The sequence below is a fragment of the Callithrix jacchus genome, chromosome 11, assembly GCF_049354715.1.
Source record: "Callithrix jacchus isolate 240 chromosome 11, calJac240_pri, whole genome shotgun sequence".
In the NCBI taxonomy this organism is placed as follows: Eukaryota; Metazoa; Chordata; class Mammalia; order Primates; family Cebidae; genus Callithrix; species Callithrix jacchus.
In genome coordinates this window covers 27,559,291-27,582,751 of record NC_133512.1, presented here as the reverse complement: position 1 = coordinate 27,582,751, position 23,461 = coordinate 27,559,291, and the positions used below count along the sequence as shown (strand labels likewise).

General features: G+C 52.0%; 2 protein-coding genes across 5 annotated transcripts in view; one reads left to right on the top strand and one right to left on the bottom strand.

The window, feature by feature from the left end:
* Nucleotides 1-23,461, bottom strand: part of CRHR2 (corticotropin releasing hormone receptor 2) — a 44,199-nt gene that overhangs the window by 16,599 nt on the left and 4,139 nt on the right. For 2 of the 4 annotated variants that reach the window (XM_035253512.3, XM_035253513.3), the window contains exons 2-3: nt 16,930-17,023; nt 9,524-9,649 (exon numbers count right to left, since the gene is read on the bottom strand). In XM_035253512.3, coding sequence (XP_035109403.1) covers nt 9,524-9,649; nt 16,930-17,023 — 220 coding nt within the window. Of the gene's footprint in view, nt 1-9,523; nt 9,650-9,804; nt 10,084-16,929; nt 17,024-23,461 lie in introns of those variants that run through there. The other 2 variants (XM_017975218.5, XM_035253514.3) reach the window with 1 other exon arrangement.
* Nucleotides 20,413-23,461, top strand: part of INMT (indolethylamine N-methyltransferase) — a 57,118-nt gene continuing 54,069 nt past the window's right edge. The window contains exon 1 of the mRNA XM_078342050.1: nt 20,413-20,518. Within this exon, the coding sequence (XP_078198176.1) occupies nt 20,491-20,518 (28 nt within the window). The 5' untranslated portion in view covers nt 20,413-20,490. The remainder of the gene's footprint in view (nt 20,519-23,461) is intronic.

Here is a 23,461-nt window from a genome sequence, read left to right as displayed (position 1 = left end):
CCTAGGACCATCTTTTCTTACTAACATTCGTGCTCATGAAAGGGAGGGGCTACCTCAACTTGTGGGGGTCACTGAACTAAAAAAGTGAAAGTATTTAAGGAGAGTAAGTTCTTTTGTGAAATGAATGGTCCCTCTCTGATGGGGGTTTACAGTGCCTCTGAACAGTCTGTGTGAGGTGAGGCAGACCATGATCCTGCCTGTGCTTCAAAGGGCAGAAAAATGATCTTCTATGTGTTTGTTCATAGATATCATCCAGCTTTCCTGAAGCTCAGTGCTAGGTCTCCTCCTTCAGGAAGACCTTCTTGATTGCTCCTACCCTATAGCGCATGCTCTCTCTCTCTCCTAAGCACCCCCAGTTCTGGCCGCCTGAGCCCCATACTCCAGCCCTTGCCCCATGACCAGTCCTGAGCTGTCCAGGTGAGTAAATCTGGTCACTCTGATCAGGGTGGGGGCTCCCTGAGGACAAGGCCTCAGAACATTTGTTTCTCAAGTATGATATCTCATGGTGGCACTGACTGTGGGTGGGCTTGCAGGTGAGAAGAGGTCAGGATAGAAATGCTGCAAATCAGAGACCTTTCCTCTCCCTCACACCAATGCCCAGGGGTCCCAAGTTCCATGGATTCTGTCTCCTCTTTTCTTTTTCCAGAGTCCACTCCCCTCCTGTCCATCCCTCCATCTGCTCTCTAGTTTTCTTGCCTGGACTGCCACAATGGCCTCCTATCTCACCTCCCTGCTTCTTCTCTTGCCACCTTGACCATGTTGATTCCTGCTTAAAAGCCATCAATGGCTCTTTGTTGCTGTCAATAAGGAAGTCCAACTTCTTAGCATGATAGTCAAGGCCCTTGACACCCAGGCCCCAGTTTAGCTGTCCTGATCCATCTCCAGCATTCTGCATGGCCATGGGCATTGGTACAAACAGGCTTGGCATGTACCCTCTTTGTGTGGATTCACCTCTTAAAGCACCTCCTTTTTCTTACCCACTGCTTATGAATGAACTCCTACCCATCTTTAATCCCTCACTCAAATGTCATGTCCTGCCTGGAGCCATCCCCAGCACCCTAGGTCTGAAGCAATCCTCTCTTTGTTTCCTCCTCCATCCCTTCCCTTCTCTTGTAACATAGCTTTCCCACTTTATTGCCCTTGAACCACAATAACACATACATTTTATATTATAATCCAGTACACACACACACACACACACACACACACACACACACAGAGAGAGAGAGAGAGAGAGAGAGAGAGAGAGAGAGAGAGAATCCAGTTTCGAAAAGCAAGATATAGCTGGGTCACAGCTGTACTATTTTCCTTTCCAGTCTATTCTAATGTCTTCTATTCATTTCACACACAAACACTGATCATGACCCATTAAATTGACTCCACAGTCCACTCTTGTATCATAATCCACAGTTTGAAAAACAAAAATTCTGTTTTATTGCATCTGCCATAATTCACTATGAACTTCATCTCTTTGGACCTGATTCTTCTTTTCTTTGCTACTGGACTTGAACTCCTTTGGGACAGACAAGTAAGTAGAGGCCATATTGGAGCCACTAAATCTCCCTCAGGACAGAGCCATTGAGGAAATGTGGGTTGAACAGAATGGACTCAGACCTGCTGACCCTTGGAAAGCAGGTGGGATGTGGAAGTGGGAGGGGAATTCCCTCTCTGGCAGCCCAGCCCTGCCTGCAGATGAGCTTGTGGCTACAGACACTGGGTATCAAAGAACTGGAGGACAGATGTGCCCTGCTCTTTGGGGGAGCTGTCTGCTGTAGCTAATGAGGGTACTGAGCCGTCAGGCACAGCCTCAGACAAGAGGGAGTAAAACAGAAAGTATCCCCTTCACCCTCTGGGAACCATAAATGGATGGGCATATATTCTGAGGGCAAATGACAAAGCTAGAATTTCAGGGCTGGGTGCAGAGAGGTGGGTGCTCATTGCTATAGCAACACAGGTGCCCTGCTGAGGATCTATGCTGATGATGTGGAGTGTGGCCTTCCAGGGGATATTAGGGTCTGAATGATGCAGGCAAGGTCTTTTCTTGAAGGATTCTGTAGTCTTGGAGGCCTGATTTCTACATCCAGAGTGGCCCAGGCCTGCCAAAAGCCCCCATTACAATGGGCTCTCCCATTTCAGATGCTGACTCTTTGCAAACAGCTCCTAATTTAGGCAGTTATCTGGGGTGGTCCTGAAGCCTGGTTGTGAGATGAGAGCCTATATTCTAGTTGTAGTTTTGTCTCTGGATAGCTAGGTGCCCATGACAAAGTCCCTTCCCCCTTGGTCTCCATTTTGCCTCTTAGAAAAATTATAGTAAATTGATTCTCTATTGATGTTATTGGCATTTCAGGTCGATCAAATATTTTTTATGTGAGACTCTGCAGTCCACTAAATGTCAATTAGCACCCCCAAGCTATTGTGACAACTCCAAGCATCCCTTTCAAACGGTTAGTACTTCTATCTCTGATACTGTCTAGAGAGACATGAGTCATGGGAGACAGGGACCATGAGAGACTATATTTGTTGGTAGTTTGGGGAGAAGGAGCACAAAGGACAGGGGTAGGCATGGGGAAAAGGGTGTGTTGGACTGTGGTGAGGCACAGCAATGGGATCATTGGTTATTTAGAAAGAAAATGATGGGAAGTGAGGGAGAGGCTGGACGTGCTGGCTCACACCTGTAATCCCAACATTTTGGGAGACCAATGCAGGTGAAATTGCTTGAGCCCAGGAATTTGAAACCAGTCTGAGCAACATGATGAAACCCCATCTCTACAAAAAAAAAATTAGCCAGGCATGGTGGTGTGCACCTGTAGTCCCAGCTACTCAGGAGGCTGAGGTGAGAGGATTGCTTGAGCCTGGGAGGCAGAGGTTGCAGTGAGCTGAAATTGTGCCACTGTACTCCAGCCTCAGTGACAGAGTGAGACCCTGCGATGATGATGATGATGATAGAAGAAAGAGGAGGAGGAAAAGGAGAAGGAGAAGGAGAGGAAGTAGTACTAGTAGTACTAGTGGTGAGGAAGAAAAGGTGATGACATATTGGTGGGGAGGGCCAGAAGCAGTATTTACAGAGGGAATGCAGTCACTCCATGGGATCAGAACTTTCAGCACCGCGGACAGCAGAGCACCATTCTTCAACTCTGCCTAGCTCTGATATGGGAAACCTTGGAGAGCTCCTAAGAATCGGCCTTCCCACCCGACATTCAGATCTTGGCCCAGCTCAAGGGTATCAACTAATTCATGCCCCTTTTCAAGGCCCAGCTCCAGCCCAGCACCTCCAGGCAGCTTCCATGACTGTTCCAGCTCCCCATGGGTCCAGCTGGTTGTGTCTGCCTGGCTCATTCTGGGCTGGGGTTGCTCTTTCACTGACTCCTGTAAAGGTGTTGTACTTTTTCAACCAGCCCAAAGGCTCTCTGGAGCAGAAGTTTACCTTCTTTTGTACATGGCTAAGACCCCTAAGAGCACAGCATGAGTTGCTTTCATCTCCAGCCCTTTCTTAAGCACTGCACAGAGCTGAGCACACAAGGATCTCAGGATGGACAAGGCTGATGCTGTTTCCTAGGTTGCTTGGGAAACTCACTTAAGATGGGAGGCTCAGAGTGGGCCAGGAGGATAGTCTGCCACCTTGGATGCCCCTGCTTCACCAAGATGCATGGCAAATACAAAATAGTCACACATACATGCAGGAGGCAGCCAGGTCTCATGCCAAGACCTCACGTGTAGGCTGATTCCAGCTGCCAAAACTGCAGACACTGCAGTCCAACCCCACATGGGAGAGGGGTGCCAGTCTCAAACAGCAAGCCTTTGGGCAGTATCCTCCAGGTTCCTGGCATGAAAGCTTTGACTGTTCCAAGGGAAGCATGCTGGAAACTGAGTCATCAGGCATCTCCTTGGGAATTAGGAAGGAAGGCAACTTTTGCATTTGGTCTAGTGGGACTCGAAGAGAGAAAATGACATATCTTGGGTCCCTCAACCATGAAGAAGCAGAAGATCTCTCTCCCCTGGGACATATTTCCTCATGGGAGATCCTAGAGTTGATGTTTCTAGAAGAGAGAAGCTCTCCCTGTGACTCTGTGTTTCAGCAGGTGCAGCCAGCTGTGCCACCTCTTCAGTGTCATTGCCACCTAGGGTCCAGATCACCAGAAGGTAATACCTTAGGGGCCAGATATCCCACCCTCAGTCCCTTTACTGCCTACAGTTGGGTCACTCCAGGTCCAGCCATCTCCTTGTCTGGTTTGGGGCCTAGTTGGGTAATCTTTGACATCGACTTTGAGTCACCTTTCTTACCTATCTTTTTTTGAAATGGGGTCTCACCCTGCCATCCAGGTTGGAGGGCAGTGGCATGATCTTAGCTCACTGCAGCCTCAAAGTCTTGTACTCAAGTGATCCTCCTACCTCAGCCTCCTGAGTAGTGGGGCTTCAGGCACGAGCCACCATGCCCGGCTCATTTATTACTTTTTTTGTAGAACACAGGGTCTCACTATGTGGCTTCAGCTGGTCTGAAACTCCTGGCCCCAAACGATTCTCCTGCCTCAGCCTCCTAAAATGTTGAGATTGCAGGCATGAGCCACCATGTCTGGACATCTTTTTTGCTTTTTGTGGGAAAAACCTTGCAGCTAATGTCTCCTTCCAGCCTGGCCTCCACTTCCTGGACTGGATTGCTTCTCATTCCCAGTTAAGAGATTTGGGGAAGTGTGGTCAGAGCTGGGGTGGTCAGAGGCATAGTCCTGGTGCTAATAGCACAGTTTTCCTGGCTTTCCAAATGAGGTAAATCTCCCTGAATCAGCATCCTGCATTGCTTGAAGGCCACTGCAGGCTAAGAACTAACCAACTTGAGACCTACCTTGCATATTTCTGTCTTGATCTAATCACAGCAAATTGCTGGTCAGAAGGGAACAGGCAGCTGGTGATGTTCACCCAAGCTCAGACCCAGACTGACATAGAAGTGCTGGGTTGAGTTTGGGAGTCTACTATTGCCAAACCCAGCCACTGGGTGGGAAAGGTATTCCTTTACATTTACAAAATGTCCATATTGTATATGGACATTTAGGACTGTTTCTAGCCACCCAAAATTTGAACCTGGGCCCGAGGAATCCTGGGGGGAAGACAGAGGCTACCACCCCACCTACAGCTAAATCACCAGGTCTTTAATTCCCAGGGTCCCTTGTAGCCAGAGCTTCAGCATGGGACCTGGGGCTCCACATACTCCCCCAACCATCAGATGCACCTGAGGGAATTAGTGAACTGGGGGCCCCCAAATGGAGATAGGAAGAAAGCCTCTCCAGAGATAACTGCAGGAAGCTTAAGACTCCAACTTGGCCAGGTACAGTGGCTCACACCTGTACTCCAAGCACTTTGGGAGCCAGAGATGGGAGTATTGCTTGAGACCAGAAGTTCAAGACCAGCCTTGGCAAAATGGCAAGATCCCACCTCTACATAAAATTTAAAAATTAGCCATGTGTGGTGGCATGTGCCTGTAGTCTCAACTACTCAGGAGGCTGAGGCAGGAGGATCACTTGGGCACAGAAGTTTGAGATTGCAGTGATCCTTGATCGTGCCACTGGACTCCAGCCTGGTAGACGGAGACCCTGTCTCAAAAAGACTCCAGGGTGGTGGTGGCAGTGGTGCAGCAGGGCTGTGGCCCACCTGGTGGCCAAGGCTGGTGGTGTTGGCAGGGCCTTTCAGGAGGAGGGACGTTCATTCACTGGGCCAGCTCTGTACTGTGTTCTTGGCTGGGGGCCCCAAATCTGGTTCTCTAGCCCACTCAGTGATTCCATAAACTCCCCAATATATTTTTCACAAATTTCTTCTTACAAATTACTTAACGTAGCAGAGTCACTTTTTGAGAGGCAGCACAACCTGGGTTTGAATCCTAGTTCTGTTACAAGTGACTTAATTGTGCAATGCCTCAGTTTCCCCATGTGTAAAATGAGGATAATGCTATGTCTCTGTCACTGGATGGTGGAAGGATTAAATGAGTGAAGCCACGGTACATACACGTGGAAGCCCAGCCACTGGAGCACCAGCACAGGTTGTGTAGGGAACACCCGACGAGATTTGAGTGCTTAACTTGGCTCTGCCACTGACTAACATGTATGACCCGCACTAGTCCCTTCCCTTCCCTTGGCCCTGCTGCATCTGGATATAGCTCTGGGGGAGATGGCTCCAGGCTCTCACCCAGCCTCCCAAACTGACTCCCCGTAGCTATTCGCTAACTCCACATCTTAGGACTTCTAAATGCCTTATCTCCACTCTTGGTGCTCTCTTGAGCATTTCCCCACCCAGCCAGCTGCTTCCTGACATCTCCACTTAGGTGTCCCTCCAGCTCCTCAAGTCAACACATCCCCAACTGTGCTCAACTGTTTCCTGTGTGCCCAACCCTCTACCCTGCCATCTCTCACTGCATCTTGTCAATTTCAAATGCCCAATGTTGCTGGCGTCTTCACCCTCTTTTGCTCCAACAGCCTGCGGTCTACCTGGGTCTGTGCAGAAGTCCCCTTACCTCTCCTCTCCCTCCAGAGGACAGTGTGCTCCCAAAGCTGAGCTCCTCCACTCACAAGCTTGCCTAGGCTCCCTCTCCAGGTGAAGCCCTGTAGAATGCCCTGCATCACCTGACCTCCATGTGTCTCCCCAGGCTCATTGTTCCTTTCTCCTACTCCCTGTTCTCCATACAACACTCACTCCTCCTGAGGCACAAAGCCCAGCCTGTCTCCATGCCTTTGCTCAGCCCCCCTAACCTAGAGGGCCTCTCCTGTACCTCTCCTGTACTCGCCTGCTAAAACCGAACCTGTCGCCAGAAGTTCAGTTCAGAGGGCTAAGTTCTCCCTGATTCCCAGGCCAGAGGTAAGTCTTCTTTCCAAATCTCTAAGCTGTCCTTGCAAACCAAATGCCTCTTGTGGAGGCAGTACTACCCCATGGTTAAGAGTGAGGGCTGTGCATTTGCCTGCTTGCACTGGTGCATAGGAGCTGATTAGGACCTTGAACAAGTTACTTCATGTGTCCGAGTCTCAGTGTTCTTGTCTACAATATGGGCATAAAAGCAGTATGTATCTTGGAGGGAGTGGAGGTGAGTGATATATGGATACAAAGCTCTCTCTGTGGTAGCTGGCACCTGGAAAATGATTAACACTTGAGAGCTTTGCAGCTGATTCTCTGTGCTCAGCTGAGTTGAAAAATCGCAAAGACTAATATCTAAACTGTTATCCCCACCTGGGTGATTCCTGCTCAATGAATCTTCATTGATCAATGAATGGAATGAGGCTTCAATAGGGGTTTGGCTATAGCATGGTAAAATTGGGGCAGGAAGTGGAGCCTGACTCTCCTGTTCTCCCCCTGGGCTTCTCATGGAGTTTTCTCCCGGTGTCATTCTTTCTAAAGGAGCGATCCCATGAAAAGGCAAACAGAGAAGGAAGCAACACTGGTGTGAAGAAAGGGAAGGAGGAAAATCAATCATGCATGTCCACAGCCATTAGCAAACTTTGCTCTTCCCACCTAGGCTGACCTCACACCCCAGGTGCTGGTTAGTGGTTGGTGGTTAGTGCTCCCCACCTTCCACCAGCTCCTCTCTTTCTCCTGAAGTGGCAGTGCAGGCAGCACTTTGGGCTAAATGAAGAAAATTGTTCATTAGATACCAGGGGCTCATTGGCGCTACCTTTACCAGCCTGGGTGGTGGCCCGACCTTTTTTCAGCTTCTCATTAGACTTAATTGATATGGATGGTCTGATATGCACTGTCTGCACTCCTTTGGGAAGTCTTCTCTGTCACTCCCGACCCCATTCCCATAGACCTTGTGCTTCCCCCCTAATTAGGGCATTCATCATTCTGTTCTTTTTGTCTGTTGCAATTGTGAGTGGGAGCCTCAATACAGTGCCCATGCAGTGGCTGGCGCATAGTGGGTGTTCCACAAATTGATTAAATAATACTGTACTCAGCTTGGCTATGAAGAAGAGACCCAGGCCCCACCCTGGGAAAAAAGGGCCTCCAGGTGGGTTGGGGAGAACAAGGCATAGCTCAGGCTGGGATAAGAACCAAAGCAGAGCTCCCTTGGTTCACAGGCTGTGGCTGAGATACTCCATCACCCTGCTTCACCCTGGATGGCCACGGCCCTTAATCTCCAGGCTCAGTCTGAATCAGGCACGCTGATCTCCACTGCCCCACTCCACACACAGTTCACGGAATCCTAGAAATACAGTTTTATAAAGCACAGGGAAATCATTCATTCTGCTTGCACACCTCCTAGGTTGGGGACCTCACTTCTTTCTAGGGAGTTCTGTTTCAATCATGGATAAGATGTGCTCCCTGTCCCCACCAGAGCCCTCAGCTGGTACAGTCAGGGGAGTGCCACTTGGAATCAGGTGCAGGTGCTGGTGTCTTGCCTTCTAACCACCTCTCCTGGTGAAGGCATAAGCCTGGGCTTCTGAAAGCGTGTGCATGTGTGCACGTGTGTGTGTGTGTGTGTGTGTGTGTGTGTGTAGGTGGGTGGAGGTGGAGCTGGGCCACCATTCAGACACAGACACTCAGAGAGGGCTTGTTAGGATGTTTCCAGGATGAGAGGTTTCAGACAGATAATCCTCAGATAGGATCTCAGCATACTTAGCAACTGAGGTTGGGCTGGTGATGTGAGGGGGGTTCTAGGTGGGCCAGTGATTGCTGTCCCCACAGGGTCTGCAGACCACACGCCTGGCTCCCATCACATGTTCCACAGGGCACAGACAGGCACCCTCACACATGCATACACCCAGAACCCCACTAAACCACCTGACCTGGAGGCTGTGTAACTCTGGCAGCCTTTACTGCCCTTTTCTCCAGAGCCTCAAGCCCATCCATGACTTGCCAGGAGGAAGGAAGGCACAGGTTGTTCTCCTTGAGGGGCGGAGGGGAGGGGCTGATTCAGACAGCACTCATTATGGGGGCGCGGGACTAATGCTGCCCACGCCCCTGACTCAGCCCAGCAGGTCAATCCTGGAACGTCGGATTAGCGAAGATGCAACACCCTTCACCCTCTGGCTTGGCCGAACCTACGCCTGCATGTCCTCCCCACAAAACACGCACTCGCCCCAGCTCTCCTGGCTCCTGCCTTCCTCCTATTCTCTCCGGTAGTACGGTCAGGTCACTGCACTCACTCTGGGGGATTTGGGACTTAGCATATCCGCTCTCCTGGGGTAGGTCCCCCTCCTGGGCAGGTGAAGTAGCGTCTACACAATGAAGCCCTAATGGGGAACTTCAGGCAACGGAAACCTACAATGAAGGAGGGAGGTTTACCCTCAAAGAGTAGGAAGTATTTCCTTCTCTCCTTTTTGGGCTCTCACGGCATGGAGCACGGGAATTGTAGGCAAATCACTGCCTTACTGAGGTTAGACGCTGTACTGGGGGTAGAAGCAGAAGGCGCGCCCCAACATTGTAAGGGGTCCTTAATACCAGAGGTCTGCTGTACCGCGGCCCTCCGCAGCTTTGTGTCGCTGGGTCCGGAACCCTCTCTACTCCCTAAACCGCGGGTGAAGAGCAGGCAGCGAGGGCCGGGGGCACTCACGGGTCGTGTTGTACTTGACGCCGTTGAAGTACTCAGGACACGGCCTCTCCACGAGGGCTCCGGCGGCGCTGCGGGGCCAGCACGTTCCGATCTGGTCCAAGGTCGTGTTGCAGTAGGAGTAGGGACCTGGCGGCGGGAGAGAGGGGAGCAGGGCTCAGAGGGGCCCCCAGGGACGCGGGGAGCCATGGGGCACTCGGAGCGCGGGGTCTGGGGCGCACCCAGCGCGCGAGGGAAGAAGCCCGCGCCACCTCGCCACCTCCGACCGCTCTCCTCCCGCCTACCCTCGGGGTCCAGGGGCGGCCCCCAGCCGTCCAGGATCAGCTCTTCGGCCAGCGCCAGGCTGCAGTTGGCCTCCAGCAGGCTGTGGAGCAGTGCCGGGTCCATCGCGCCCCGCAGCCGCGTGTAGAGAAGGAGTGGGAGTGCGCGCCCCGCGTGGCTGTGAGGGAGTGGACGCTAGAGGGAACGGCCGAGAGAGCGCCGGGTCCTGGCCCCCGCCGGCCCAGCTCCAATCTCCCGGGCAGCCTCTGGGTGCAGCCTCCGGTCGCCCAGAGCTGTCAAGTGGGGACCTTCCCGGAGAGGAGCTGCGGGTACAGCCGCTCCGCCACGGCCAATGGCGGAGCCAGGGGGCGGGGCCGAGCAGCTCCTCTCAGAGGGGCTCGGTCTCCAGCCGCCGAGGTTGCCCACCCTGCCCAGAAGACGGCTTCTCAGTTCGCAGCTCTCTTCCACCTCGGTGTCCAGAAGAGGGCGGCGGACTGCAGAGCGTGGGCCTGGGGTGACTGACTGCATGCCCCGTGCGGGGATTGGGGACGCAGGCCCGGGAGCTGCAGGGGGCAGCAAAGCGCGCCCACCCGCCAGCCTGCAGGAGGAGAACGCTGCAGCTCTCCTAACCAAGGGACAGCCGCTACCCAAAGTTGGGCAGCTCTCCGCCTGAGCTTCCCCTCCCTGAGCGAGGATACAGGAGGGAGGCGGGGATGGAGAGCCCATGGGCAGCTCTGTATCCTCGAAAAGCCTCTGTAGCTCCTGGGAAGGAAATGGATTGGGGAGGCCTTGAGGGAAGTAGGGAGCCACCCTAGAGTCTGAGATCAAGGGGCCTGAATGGGTTGAAGACCTGGGATCAGGTCCTGGAAGCTGAAATGGAGAGAGATTTCCGAGGGGCAGCCAGACCTGGTGAGGAGGAACTGGAGTGGGTGGCTGGTTTTAAGCAGGAGCCTGGAGGCAGGGATAATACCAGGTCACCAGCTTCAGTGACTGGGGGCCTATTTAATCAGATGGAGTAAGTCTAGGGGAGAAAGTAGTTGAAATTATCCGGAAGGCTTTAAGCATCTAGGTGTTAGTGCCCTGGGCACCAGAAAAAATAAAGGAAGAAGTGAGAATGTGTCTCTCTTTCTCCAGGCTTGGGCAGGGCCTCACCTGACCCTGGCTTCTACATCAGTAGGGGGGCAGGGGTAGGGGGGAAACCAGGGCCCACAGCAAGTGTGGAGGAGCTGGAAACCTTCCCAGGGAACTTGCCCAGGCCCCACTCAGACTTCCTCCTTGGTGATCTGCTGTGCCTGTATCCTCAGAGTGCCTAGGGTGGGCCTGCTGTACCTGCCTGCTGAGTGGGGCATCTGGATCAGGAAGCAGGGCCTGGGGTGAGGCACGCTTCCACTCAGGCTGTTTTTGGTCTGCTCTTCCTGGCATGGTACCCCAAGCAGGACTCTTGCCCTCTCTTCTGGGGCTTTCTCCATCCGTGAAATCTCTGAGGCCCCTCTCAGCTCTGAGATTCTCTGGTTCTGAGTTACAAGATGGAGAGCCTGAAGAAGACATACATATGTGTTGTGTGTTTCTATCTTTAGAGGGTAGGGAGAGCTGAAAGCCAGTCCCAGGAACCACTCCTGTTCCCTGCCGTCCTCCACAGGAACCTAAGCTGCCAGGAAAGGCTGAAACCACCCTGCACTAGCTCCATGTCCTAGGCAGAGAGGCGAAGCGGCAGGCAGGCTGCCTTTGTATGTTCTGCTCTCATCAGCCTCCATATGAATGGTGTTGTCACTGCCCAGGTAGAGCAAGTAAGACTGCACTAAGACCAGGGCTGAGCCCTGGAATCTCTCCAGGGCCTGCTGACTGGCAGGTACAAGGTGCTGAGCAGCCAGCCAGGTCTATCCTCTGCTTCCTGAATGGATGGTGAGAGATCCAGGCTCAGCTCTGGGCAACTGCAGAGGTAGAGGCTCCTTGGCCTTCATATAATCCAGTGCTGGAAGCAGGGGAGGACCTAGGCAGAGTCTTATCCTCAGTTCCTAGACTGAGCCCTGTTACCCAGGGTCTCACACAGGCCAGAGTGTGGCCGGCCATGTCAACCCATGTATTCATAAGGAAATAGTGTTCTTCATATACAGGGGGCAGTCCTTCACACAGCACATTGCAGCAGGGAGGAAGGGAGAAGTCCCAAGCTGAGCTTGTTATTCGCCTTGCACAGTACTGAAGCTGCTGCCTAGTTGGTGCCTAAAGCACACCACCTCCTGAGATGCAGTTGCAGCTATGTCAAGAGGTGGTGTACTCCCAGTGAACAGAGGCCAGGGACTTCTCATCTCATGCAGATTTCTGCAGAACAGAGGGTTGGCCTGGGTAAACTGGATTACTCTTAACTGGGAGAGCACATGTACCAAAGATGCCTCTGGGAAGTGACCACTTCAGTGGCAGAGTCCAAGGTGGTTCTGCATCCTGAATGGGCAGTTGGGGTCTAAACACAGACCCAAGGTCCCCTGGTTTCCAGGACGTGGGGCCATTTCTTCATAGATCTTATTATTATAGGCACAGTTGTCATTCTAGATGTGACAGAGGGAAAACTAGAAAAGATAGCAGTTTCGGAACAAAATGATTTTACAGCTCATGTCGTTGTCTACAAATAGGTAAATGGGGAAGAAATTGGGAAGAGTTCCAAACTTCCCTCAATTTTATTAAATCTGAGTACAAATAAACAAAGACAAGGGCCCTTTTGCTAACTAAAGAAGCAAAGGTAGATGAGAGGCTTTGGGATAGTGGTGGGTCCCCGAGAATGCAGGCCAGCCCTGGCCCAGCTAGAGGCCATGCATTAGGGGATAAGTATTTGGAACAGTTTGCGTGTCCCCAAGCTGCTGGGGACAGGTTGGCAAATAGGTTCAGGGAAGTGTGTGTCACACTGTGGTGCTCTGGAAGACCCCTGTGTGCCATGAGCAGCAGAGTAAGGCAGGTGTCTCTGGTGCCCTGCGTCCCATCCCATGGCCTATTTCTGATGTTAACTGAGGTGACAGCAGTTCCAGGCCAGCTCAGACACACTTGCAAAGCCTAACATATGGCATCAAATAGGGATATGGGCACAACAGAATGACACACAGAGCCACAGTCAAGCATCTTCACCATACACACACATTCTCTCATTCATCCACTACCACTCAGATGTCAGCTGGAAAACAGGATTTAAAGGGACAGGATGCAGCTTTGCTTCTCTAAGGGCTGTTGTTGGTTAGACTGCATAGACAGGGAGTTTATTCAGGCAGAGCTGGGATTGTGGTGGTGTTTCCTGGGAATTATGATGGGGTTGCTGAGGGCATGGAGGTTCCAGAAGGGCCTGAAGGTGCCACACTCTTGTGCTGTGGCACTGGAGACAGGGTCCCAGGCCAGACAGCCTCTCCTCACCCTATTCTACTCCACTGCAGGACAGAGGAGGTGACCTGGTGTCTTCCTGTCAAACCATGGGATTAAGCTTTGGGGCAGAAAGGGCCCTCAGTGACATCCAATCCCATGTTCTTGTTTTACAAATGGACAATAGGATTCCTAGACAAGGAAGAGCGGTTCCTTCCCCTGCTTTTCCTAGGCCATCCTCATCTCTGCAGCAGCCCAAATGGGCTCCCTGTGTCCTCATGGCAGGTGAAACGATGCTTTATGATTATGATTCGGTCACTCTTCCTCATAAGAGTGCCCCAGCTCCATTGCCCTTGAGATACCAATCACAAAGAAGGTCCTTCATGATCATTATCCCCCATTCTCACCCTCCTGCTTCATTGGAAAGGCCCTCCAGAACAATGTGTCACTCCTGGGAACCATCTTTGGCATTTCAAAGAAGGTCCTTCATGATCAACTATCCCTTGTGCTCACCCTCCTGCCTCATTTGAAAGGCCCTTCAGAACAATGTGTCATTTCCAGGAACCATCTTTGATATTGCAAAGAAGGTTCTTCATGGGCATCTATCTCTCATGCTCACCCTCCTGCTCCATTTGAAAGGCACTCTAGAACAATGTGTCATTCCTGGGAACCATCTTTGGTATTGCAAAGGTCTTTCATGATCATCTATTCCTCATCCTCACCCTCCTGCTCCATTTGAAAGGCCCTCCAGAACAATGTGTCACGACCGGGAACCATTTGCTACCTCTGTTCTTTGTTTGTGTTTCTGTACTAGACATGCCCTTATAGCTCCACACTCATCCTTCAGACATGCAGCTCCTTGGTGCCCCCATCTGCTGGCCTCCAGCAGGCTGTGGAGCTGGCCTATGTCACATCCAGGTTGCTGTTTTTTCACTGTCTCATCTACCAGTCCATGTCTCCCAAAGGGCATGGCTGGTCCTGCTCAGTAACCCATCCCCAGCACCCATTGAAATGCTCCAGGCTTCAGCTCAGTGAGTCATTAAGACAGAACAGATGTCTTGGCAAAGCTAGGGAAAGCACAGGTCTGTCTTCAGGCCAAGGCTCTCTTCCTATTTGACCAGCCCTGGTGTATGTGTGTGTATTGCATTGAGGAATTATTTCAAGAAATCTTTGAATCCATTTGGATTCTTGGCCAGGTGCAGTGGCTCACACCTGTAATCTCAGCCCTTTGGGAAGCTGAGGCAGGCGGATTGCTTGAGCCCAGGAATTCAAGAGCAGCCTGTGCAATGTAGTGAGACACCCATCTCTACAAAAACTAATAAATAATCCATTTGAATTTTTATATTTTTATGGACACAATAAATAATATGCCTCACAATATATGCCCTAATATTTTTCAAATATATGTAGATGCCTCTGTGATGAATAAAATAGAAATAATCCATTTAAAGTCTGCCTAAAGTCATAATCGCTCTGTGATTATGCATGTGCTTCCTTTTTCAGGGGCATACAATTGAATTGATCATAGATTCATGACCCTTTGTCATTATTAGCCCATGCGTGACCTAACTTTGTTTTTTAGTCTTTATTTTATTTAGTCTTTTTATTGTATGTAGTAGACACCATAATAAACCTGCCTCCCAATTGGAAACTACATCATTACCAGTCACTTCTATACTTGTTTCTATACTCCTCCCCAGAGGGAGCATTCCCTTGACTATTGCATTTGTCATTCTCTGGCTCATATATATTTTTTTCAGTTTTCTCACCAGTATGTACATCTGAAAGATACAGTGTTTGGTTTTACTTGGTTTTGAACTCTGTTAGTCATCATACATTTTCTCAAACAGTGTACACTAAAAAGAAGGTCATTATGATGTAGGGGCTTGAGAAATGATTCCTGAAACTTGAGGGGCTCCCTAGCAGCCTCTACCTTCGCCATCCGGACCCGGTTCAGGCGGGGTGATGCATCCCCAGAGTGGCTGCTAGGCAGTGTCACCAGCGATGCGGTGGTTGAATATTTAATGACGTGGGGAAATGTTCACTCTGAGTTATTGGAGGAAAAAGCAGTGGATGAAACTATGGACACACTATCATCCCAGTTTTGTAAAAAAGAAAGAAAACAATTGAACATGAGGCTCTATGGATGCACAGGTTCTTGAGGGATATGGCGTTATAAAAATTCTTGGGTTGTGGGAGAAGGAATACTTATTGTCTCCTTCTTTTAGTTAAAAATCTTTTGTGTCCAATTTTATGGAAATCATGTGGATCCCTTTTGCAAACAGATGAATGCTGTTAGAAGCCGAACAGGCAAGGCTGTGTGTGTGGAGAAGCTGGGACCCTATCCACTGCACTCAGAGGGGGCACCATCTGCCAAGGGAGACAGGGAAGGGTCCGTGCCACCTGCTAGAGGGAAGGCAGAGGAGGGCAGGGAGGAGGCCATGAATCTGCTGACAAACGCATGCTACCTCTGAGGGAGGCAGTGGGTGAGGAAAGACTGGGCCTTCCTGAAGGGAGGAGCCTCCATTTCCTGTCTGTTGCTGGCATGTCCTGTGCTGGGTGACCCCGTGGACTCTCGTTCAGCCTTCACTGTGAGCCTCCGAGGTGGACTTAGACCCATTGCTAAACAGATGAGGAAACTAGCTTCACATGGTGTTATAGGCTGAACTGTGTCGTTCCAAAATTCCTATGTTGAAGTCCTAACTCCCAATACCTCAGGATGTGGCCCTGTTTGGATTCAGGGTCTTCGACAAGGTGTTAAAGTAAGGTAAGTGGGCTTTAATCCAATAGGACTGCTGTTCTTGGGACACCTGCAGAGGGGAGGCCATGTGAAGACATAGGGAGCAGATAGCCATCTGCAAGCCAGTGGGGGAAGTCTTAGAAGGAGCCAATCCTGCCCACACCTTGACCTTGGCCTCCTAGTCTCTGGAATGGTTAGGAAATCAGTTTCTGCTCAAGCCCCCAGTCTGCGAGGCTTTGTTCCAGCAGCCCCAGGACACTAACACAGATGGGTTAGGTGAGTTTCCAGGGGCTGGGAGAGGCTGCTGGGTGGAGGAGCTAGGAACCAGACTCGGGTCTACCTGACCCCAACACCTGAGCTCTTGACCAGGAGGAAAGAGAACAGGCAGCAAGACTCTCTCTTTGATGCCTGGCTCAGGCAGTGCCTGGAGGTTGGGTTCTGCTGGCTAGCACTCTTGTCTGCTTGTGCCCTGGTAGTGGCCCCAGGCCCTAGTGAAGGTCACCCCCACTCCCCTACTGTGGATGCAGACCTCCAGGATACAGGGTGGGACACTGGAGACATCTCTCTGGAACCCAGAAGAGTCCAGGGCTCCATGCGGCTCTGCAGTGGCTGGCCCCGACTCTGTGAATCAGCCACTAGAAACCTCTGAGGGGCCAGAACTCAGGGCCAGCCAGGCTGTTGCTTTGCAAGTCTTTACCAGGAAGTGACACCTGTAGCCACGGCAACCAGAGAATGTTTAGCACCTTCTGCCAGTCTCCCCGGAGTTGGAAAGCAGAGGGGTTGTCCCCTCCTTGGACTAGCCAGCCCAGCTGACTTCCCTTGAGGGAGCTGGGAGTGGGGAGTGGCCTCCCGACCAAGCCCTTCATTGTCAGAGCTGGGTCTGAGCCTGGAATGTGGAAGGGGCCTGCCTCAGGGCCCCCAGCAAGGCAGAAATCAAACCAGGACTGGAAACTAGCTCCCCACCCACCACCCTGCTGAGCCTGGGCTGGCCCCAGGAAAGCCTCTTCCTCCCCCGGGCCCCACCCATATCTCTAGGGGCTGATTCAGGGTGGTGGTGGAGGGTGCCTACCTGAGAGGTTGGTGAGGGTCATGATGGTGTGGCAGTACTGTTCCAGAAGTGCCCACAGGTGCTGATCTTTGGGCACCTGGCTCCATCCGGCTGCCTAGGGGACAGCAGGGATGAGGGTCAGAGATCAGGCCCAGGCTAGCCATTGAGAGCGCCTGTCTGCCCCCATCCTATCCTGTCACTCATCCTTACTCCTCTTAGTATAGGGAGGGAGACCGAGGAGGGAGATGCCCACGGCCACATGGAGCCCCAGCAGCCTGGCCTAGGCTAGACCCAAGAAAGGCCTCAGAAGTGGCCCAGTGCAGCATTGCAGGGGTCTGCTCTGTCTATCCCTCATCTCCCAAGGCTATCTCCTTTTCAGGCTGGGATATGCCGCCATGATGAAGCTTGTGTCCTTCTGTCAGCAAGTGGGGTGAGGGGTGGGTTCCACTAGTTGTTAATTCAATCAACAGGTATTTGCAGAACACCTGCAGTGTGTCACGCCCTGGCTGGGGGACCTGATGGGTGTCCTTCAGGTAGTCCCAGGCCAGAGAGGGATCCTCTAGACTTAGAAAGTGCAGAAGGAAGGGGAGGCAAATGCATGCTTTAACTTCGTCTCCCTTTCACACAGGTAAACAGGCACTTGCAACAAAGAACATTAGGTTAGTACATGAGAGAGATGCCCGACCTGGATTGGGGAAGATAGGGAAGGCTTACTGGAAGAGGTAGCGCTTTGGGGCAACCAGAAAGATGAGTATAGGGACAAGAATTGAGACCACAGGGCCGGTTTAGGCGCTCACTAGGGAAGAGATGTGATTGTTGCAATAATGGCAATTTCATCTAAAAGACAGAAAAGCACCCAGGATCCCATATCCTAAAAAATCATCAGAACAGGTGCTGGATGTGCAAGGACAAAGTAGATGTGGGCATGTGCACCGGTGAGGGGACCATCTTCTGGTAGGAAAAATGGATAGGCGACCAGCTTTACAGCATGCACGATTTACTGAGGAGGGCTGGGGTAGCATCACAGAAGAGGTCATGCTAATGTGGGTTTTGAAGGGTGAGTAGGAGCTTACCAAGCTGATCAGGCCAGGAAGGGCATTCTGGGTAGAGAGCACAGCATGTGCAAAGGCAGAGAGTCTAGAAAATGCGTAGCGTATGACTGAACTAGAGTAATGCATTCTAAAATTTGAACCCTTGGCCCCATTCCTCCCAAGATCACTCCTTTTCTTGCTCTGTGGTGTGTGTGTATGTGTGTGTGCACTTGTGTGTGTGACCTTTGTGCCCCTCCCACCACTGACATTCCTGATTCTGGGATTCCAGAAGGCACTGTTCCATCAGTGGGCAGTCCCTTTTCTTCCTGCTGCCTGTCAGATGTACTCTTCTTGGCAGCAGGGTCAATGTTTGTCCCAGGATGTCCCCAAGGGCCAGAGCCCAAAAGCCCTCGTACATCACGTTCCCCACACTGGGCTCAGTCCATTTCCTGTGCTGGGACTGGAAGCTGCATGCTCTGCCTCACCGCACCAGCTTGGGGCTTCTAATGAATGACCCTACCTGCTCAGATGGGAGAGTGTTGCCCCCGGCGCCCCTCCCCAGAGCCTAGGTGAGGAAGACATCACTTAGAGGCATTCACTGCACCTGTGTTCTGCTAAACTCCCACCCACGATGCAAGGTACCCAAGAAATGCAGAGGAGCAGGTGTGTGCTGTGTGTGTGTCTCAGCACTGTGGGGTCTTCTGAGCTGTTGGCCAGAAGCTCTGGCCTCTGGGACTGCAGGACAAACACTGGGGACCATGGTCTTGCTGTCCACATATCAAGGGAGCTGCTAAGAGCTCCTTAGCTCCAGCTTCTTGGGCATCAGGAAGACCTTGCTGTCCCAGCAAGCCACTGCCAGGGAACACTCCAGACACTGGGACCAGGAAGAATTCTCAGGCCCTACTTTCTGTTGGGTCTGGGGAGAGTGAGGGTTCTAGGCCTGACCCATCACCCTCTATTGCCCCCATCCCCTTGTTTGAGAAGCAGCTGGTAATGGCCTCCCTGGGAGGGTTCCCAGTGAATCCCAGCCTCTGGAAGTCAGGGTACGGGCAAGCTAGAAGCATGCGGTGTCCACGGTGTGCCCTTAGGCAGACACAGCCATTGCACCTCAGATGTTAGCACCTTCTCTCAAAGCCCCTGAGCTGTGACATTTATAGCCCTATCACTCCGGTGGTCTCCTGTTTGACTTTCCTGGGGGTTCTGACACATGCTCTGAACCCGTGATGAGGTCAGGGCATTCTCCCCCAGGACTCAGGCGATATGGGGCTGTCCTTGCCTTCCTTGGATTCTGTGGTCTCAGGCCGTGGCTATCTTCTGACTGAGCAAGTACTTTGTGGGGTCTGGACACAGGGTTACCATACTCTGCTATTGATGCTTGCTCTTTGGCTCTGGGCAAAATTTGGGACAGGCATATCAGAAGTAATGTTTGGAATAACCTCAGATCCCAATTTCCTCTCCTATAACTTCTCTGCTGGCCCCAAAAGCTGGCACAGACAAAGATACTCATTCTCCTCAAGGGGCTTAGGAGGATTTGACTCAGTCCAAGTTCACAATATACCCTGCAGGTGCCTCTTTTGGGCAGAGCCCCTGGTGGTGGTGGTGATGGGTGGGCAGGGACGAGGAGGAAAGACAGGCTGCTGTCCTCAGAAGACATGTGGTCCAGGAAAGTCAGGGACAGGCGCATCAAAGATAATCCCATTCTGAGACCTTGAGAAGAGCTCTCGAAGAGTGGGTAGAGCGCACATCCCTCTGTGCAGAGTTCTGCGGATGCCAGGCTTAGCTGTGTAGCCTTGGCAAGTCACTTAGGTTCTCTGAGCCCTAATCTCCTCATCTCTAAAATCCCATAGGATTTTGTGTGCATTCAACAAATTACTGTGGCTCAAAAGCCTAGCATGTAGAGTACACATGCTGAATGGTGACTCTTGGCAAGGACTTTAGGAGGGGGGGGCTAGTTAGAGAGCTCAGAGATGGGAGGTTGAGTCCCTTCATAGGGACTCCAAAGGCCCAACTCAAGCCCTTCCCCTCCAGAAAAGCTTTCTGGAAACCCTGTGCCCTCTTCCCCAGCTCTGCAGTCAGCATGGGCCTCTGTTAGCCCTCAGCAGCCTTCCCGTGGATGCTGGGCCCCTGAAGGCACAGCCTTCAGTGAATGCATTCAGCAATGCTCAGTGAATGTTCACTGAGGAAACTGAAGGCCCTTTGGAGAAATGGGCATTGGAGCAGAAGCTAAAAGGATGGAAGGATGTGGACCATAAGTAGGGCAGGCTGTAAGAAGAGGAGAAAGTGACCTGGGCAGGAGCTGAGAGAGCAAAACCTCAGAGGCAGGAGACCCCAGGGCCTGCATGGGAAACCTCAGCATCTGGTGTGGGGGTGCCAAGAGAAGGAGAGGTGACACAGGCAGGAAGGGGAGGGTTCTTTCATGTGAAGTCAGCACTTACTCTAGTGCTAGACCTGCCTCTAGATGCCCTAAAGAAGATTTAATCCTCACAACCGTCTCTGAGGTACCTGCAAATAACTCCATTTCACAGATGAGTCTGCTGAGGCCAGAGAAGCAATGTCACCTGCCAAGGGTCCCACTTCAGGTAAGGAGCAGAGGCAGAATTCAAGCCCAGACGGTCTAGTAGGTTATAGCTTGGTCAGGTACCCATGGGAAGAGCTGGTCCTGGGTGGGGAAGTGGAGACCTGTGGGTCACAGGTGCTGAAAGGACCCCAGCCCCAGACACGGCATCTGTGGGGCTCAGGAGTCCACTCAAGTAAGGAGCTCCTCTCGCCACAGAGGAGCAGGGGCCTTGGAGGCAGAGAGCTGGGTCACGGGAGGCAGACCCAGTCAGCGGGCAGGACTTGCACAAGAGAGACGAGAAATTATAAATATTAGATGTCAGCCCCTGGTTCCTGACACAGACTTCCTAAAACCCTTGGAATTTCCTGGGTGACAGGAGTGTTGTTTGTTCTGATGAGGCAACTCTTGGTGGGCTCCCAAATGGAGTTGGTTACCAGAGAGACCAAGCCATGGTTAGAAGGTTGTGGGTTTCAGCAACTTCTTATGTCTCAGGAAAGGGAGACGGGCTGGAGATTGGGTTAGTAACCCATCATGCCTCTGTAATGGAGCCTTCATAAAATCCTTCAAAGGTGGGATTGTGGGGGCTTCTGGGTTGGTGACCACCTGGCAGTGCTGGGAGGGTGGCACGCAGTGAGGGCACGGAGCTCCACGTCCTGCCCACAGCTTGCCCAGTGTGCCTCACCACCTGCTGTTCAGCTGTGTCCTTTGTCATAGCCTTTAAAATAAACTGCTAAATAGAAATGTTTCCTTGAGTTTTGTAAAATGTTGTAGCACATTATTGTACCAGAATAGTGGGTCGTGGGAACTCTTGATTTATGTAGCCTATCCGTCAGGAGAGTGCAAAGCCCTGTCTTGTGACTGGCATCTGAATTGGGGGCAGGGGGGCAGTCTAGTGGGACTGAGCCTTTACCTGTGGGTTCTGATGCCAACTCCAGGAAGATGGCATCAGAATGGAATTGAATGGGAGGACACCCAGGTGGGGTCCCCAGAGAAGTGGAGAATTGCTTGGTGTAGAAAGCCCACACTTTTGGGGTTAGAGTTGTGTGAGAGCGTAGAGAAGAGATAGACTGTTTTCCTGTTTCTGTTATTCTCTTCTGAGGGGGACATCTTGGACGTCTGTACTGATTAGCTCTTTCTTGGCTGTCCTGGGGCAGAGGGCTCCCCACCACTCACAACTCAGCCCATGAGACTGACAGTAGGCTGTGGGAGGCCACGGTCCACATAACTGTGTCCCCAGTCTCTAGTTAGGCTCCTGGCACATAGCAGGTGCGCAATAAATGTTTATTAACTGACTGACTGATTGGATGGGTTACTGAAACCACGGCCCCTCAGCCAGGTAGAGCTACATCCCTACTCCTAAGTCTGGGAGTCTAGGTTCTGGGTTTTCTGCTTGTTGTATTTCCTTCTCTCTGAACTTTGCTCTGAGCCTAGTCTGAGTAAGGGCCCAGGTCCTGGTTCCCATCTCTCTGTACCTGGTATGGGAAGCCCTCACCTTAGAAGAGAGCAGGGGAGAGGCCCTGGCTGGAGAAGGAGGTTGGGGTGAGAGCCAAGACTCCAGCTGCTCTTCTTCCACCTTGGGTCTTATCCAAACAGAACCTATGCCCAGGGCTCAGACAGGCCTCAAAGGTGTCGCCTCCCTGGAGCCTGGGGGTCTGGCTTAGTCTAGTGTTTCCTCCAGGGCCTGGCGACAAAGCTTCTGTCTAAATTTAGCCCTTGGTCTAAGCTGGGGAGATTTACGGGACCACAAGTCCTCGGGCCCAGGCTGCCAGGGACAGGAGGGGAGTGGGGTAAGCTCCCTCCCTGCTTCCTCCCTCTGCTTCCCAAGGTCAGAGAAGGACTCAGCCAGGAGAGGCGGGATTCCACCTCATGTTTGCTTTCATTCAGTGAATTTCATTGAGCCTGAGCTCAGGCTCTGCCTTTTAGGGAGCACAGAGTTAGAGGAAGGAGCAAGAGGAGAGGGAAGAGGAGAAGGAGGAGGCTTAGAAGGGAGGACTGGAAAAGGGGAGGAGGAGGACAGAGGAGGAGGAAGAGGGAAGGGAGGGAAGGAGGAAGGAAGAGCGGGGAGGAGGGGGGATGATGAGAGAAGAAAAGGGAGAGGGGGAGAATGGGGAGGAGAGAAGGAAGGAAGGGAAGGAAGAGGAGTATGGGGGGAAGGAGGTGGAGGAGGCTGGAAGAGAAAGGGGAGGAGGTGGGTGAGGAAGGAAGGATGTAGGAGTGGGGAGGAGCGGGAAGAGGGGAGGACAGTGAAGATGGGGAAGGAGGGGGAGAAGGCAGTCAGGCCCTGCACAGACAGAGGGGGCAGTAATGGGAGCTGAGGCTGGCCGAGGAGAGGGTGAGGGGTGGGAAGTCAGATGAAGGAAGTGGGTCTTTATTTTCTGGCATGTCCAGGCAGGCAGGCTTCTTGGAAGGGGAGACTTTAGATACTCAGTTCTAACTTGTAGGGTGTTGGCAGCTCCCAGTGGCTTTCTTGTCCTTGAGTCTGTGCTCAGCCAGTTCCTCCTCCTAGGATGCCCCACTCTTCCTTCCCAGTTCCCCTCCAGCTCCCCCGGGAGGCTTTAGGTGTTTCTTCTTTCTACTGTTCTCTCTTCTCTCTGAACGCCCATGACTTCCTCTCCCCTCAGCCCTGCTTGCCTTACCTGTGCCAAGCCCTGGGCCCTGAATACTGACTGGGGAAGGAGGGGGAAGGGGAGTGAAAGGGAAGGGAAGGAAGGGAGGGGTGTCTTGGCCCCACATAGGGGCAGGGAGCTGGCCAGCTAGGAGGTCTAGTAACAAACCACTTGGCCTAAAGTGATGTCCTTAATTGTCAATGCATCTAATGTCCAGTTTGCCCAACAGTCACATCTCTTCTGATTTGCTTTGGCATCTGTCTGAAGGTCCTAAAAATAGCTCAACATTAAAATTAAATGACATTAAAATAAAAATTTTGTTAAAAGAAGGGAATCTGGAGTCAGGCTGCGGGTTGGAA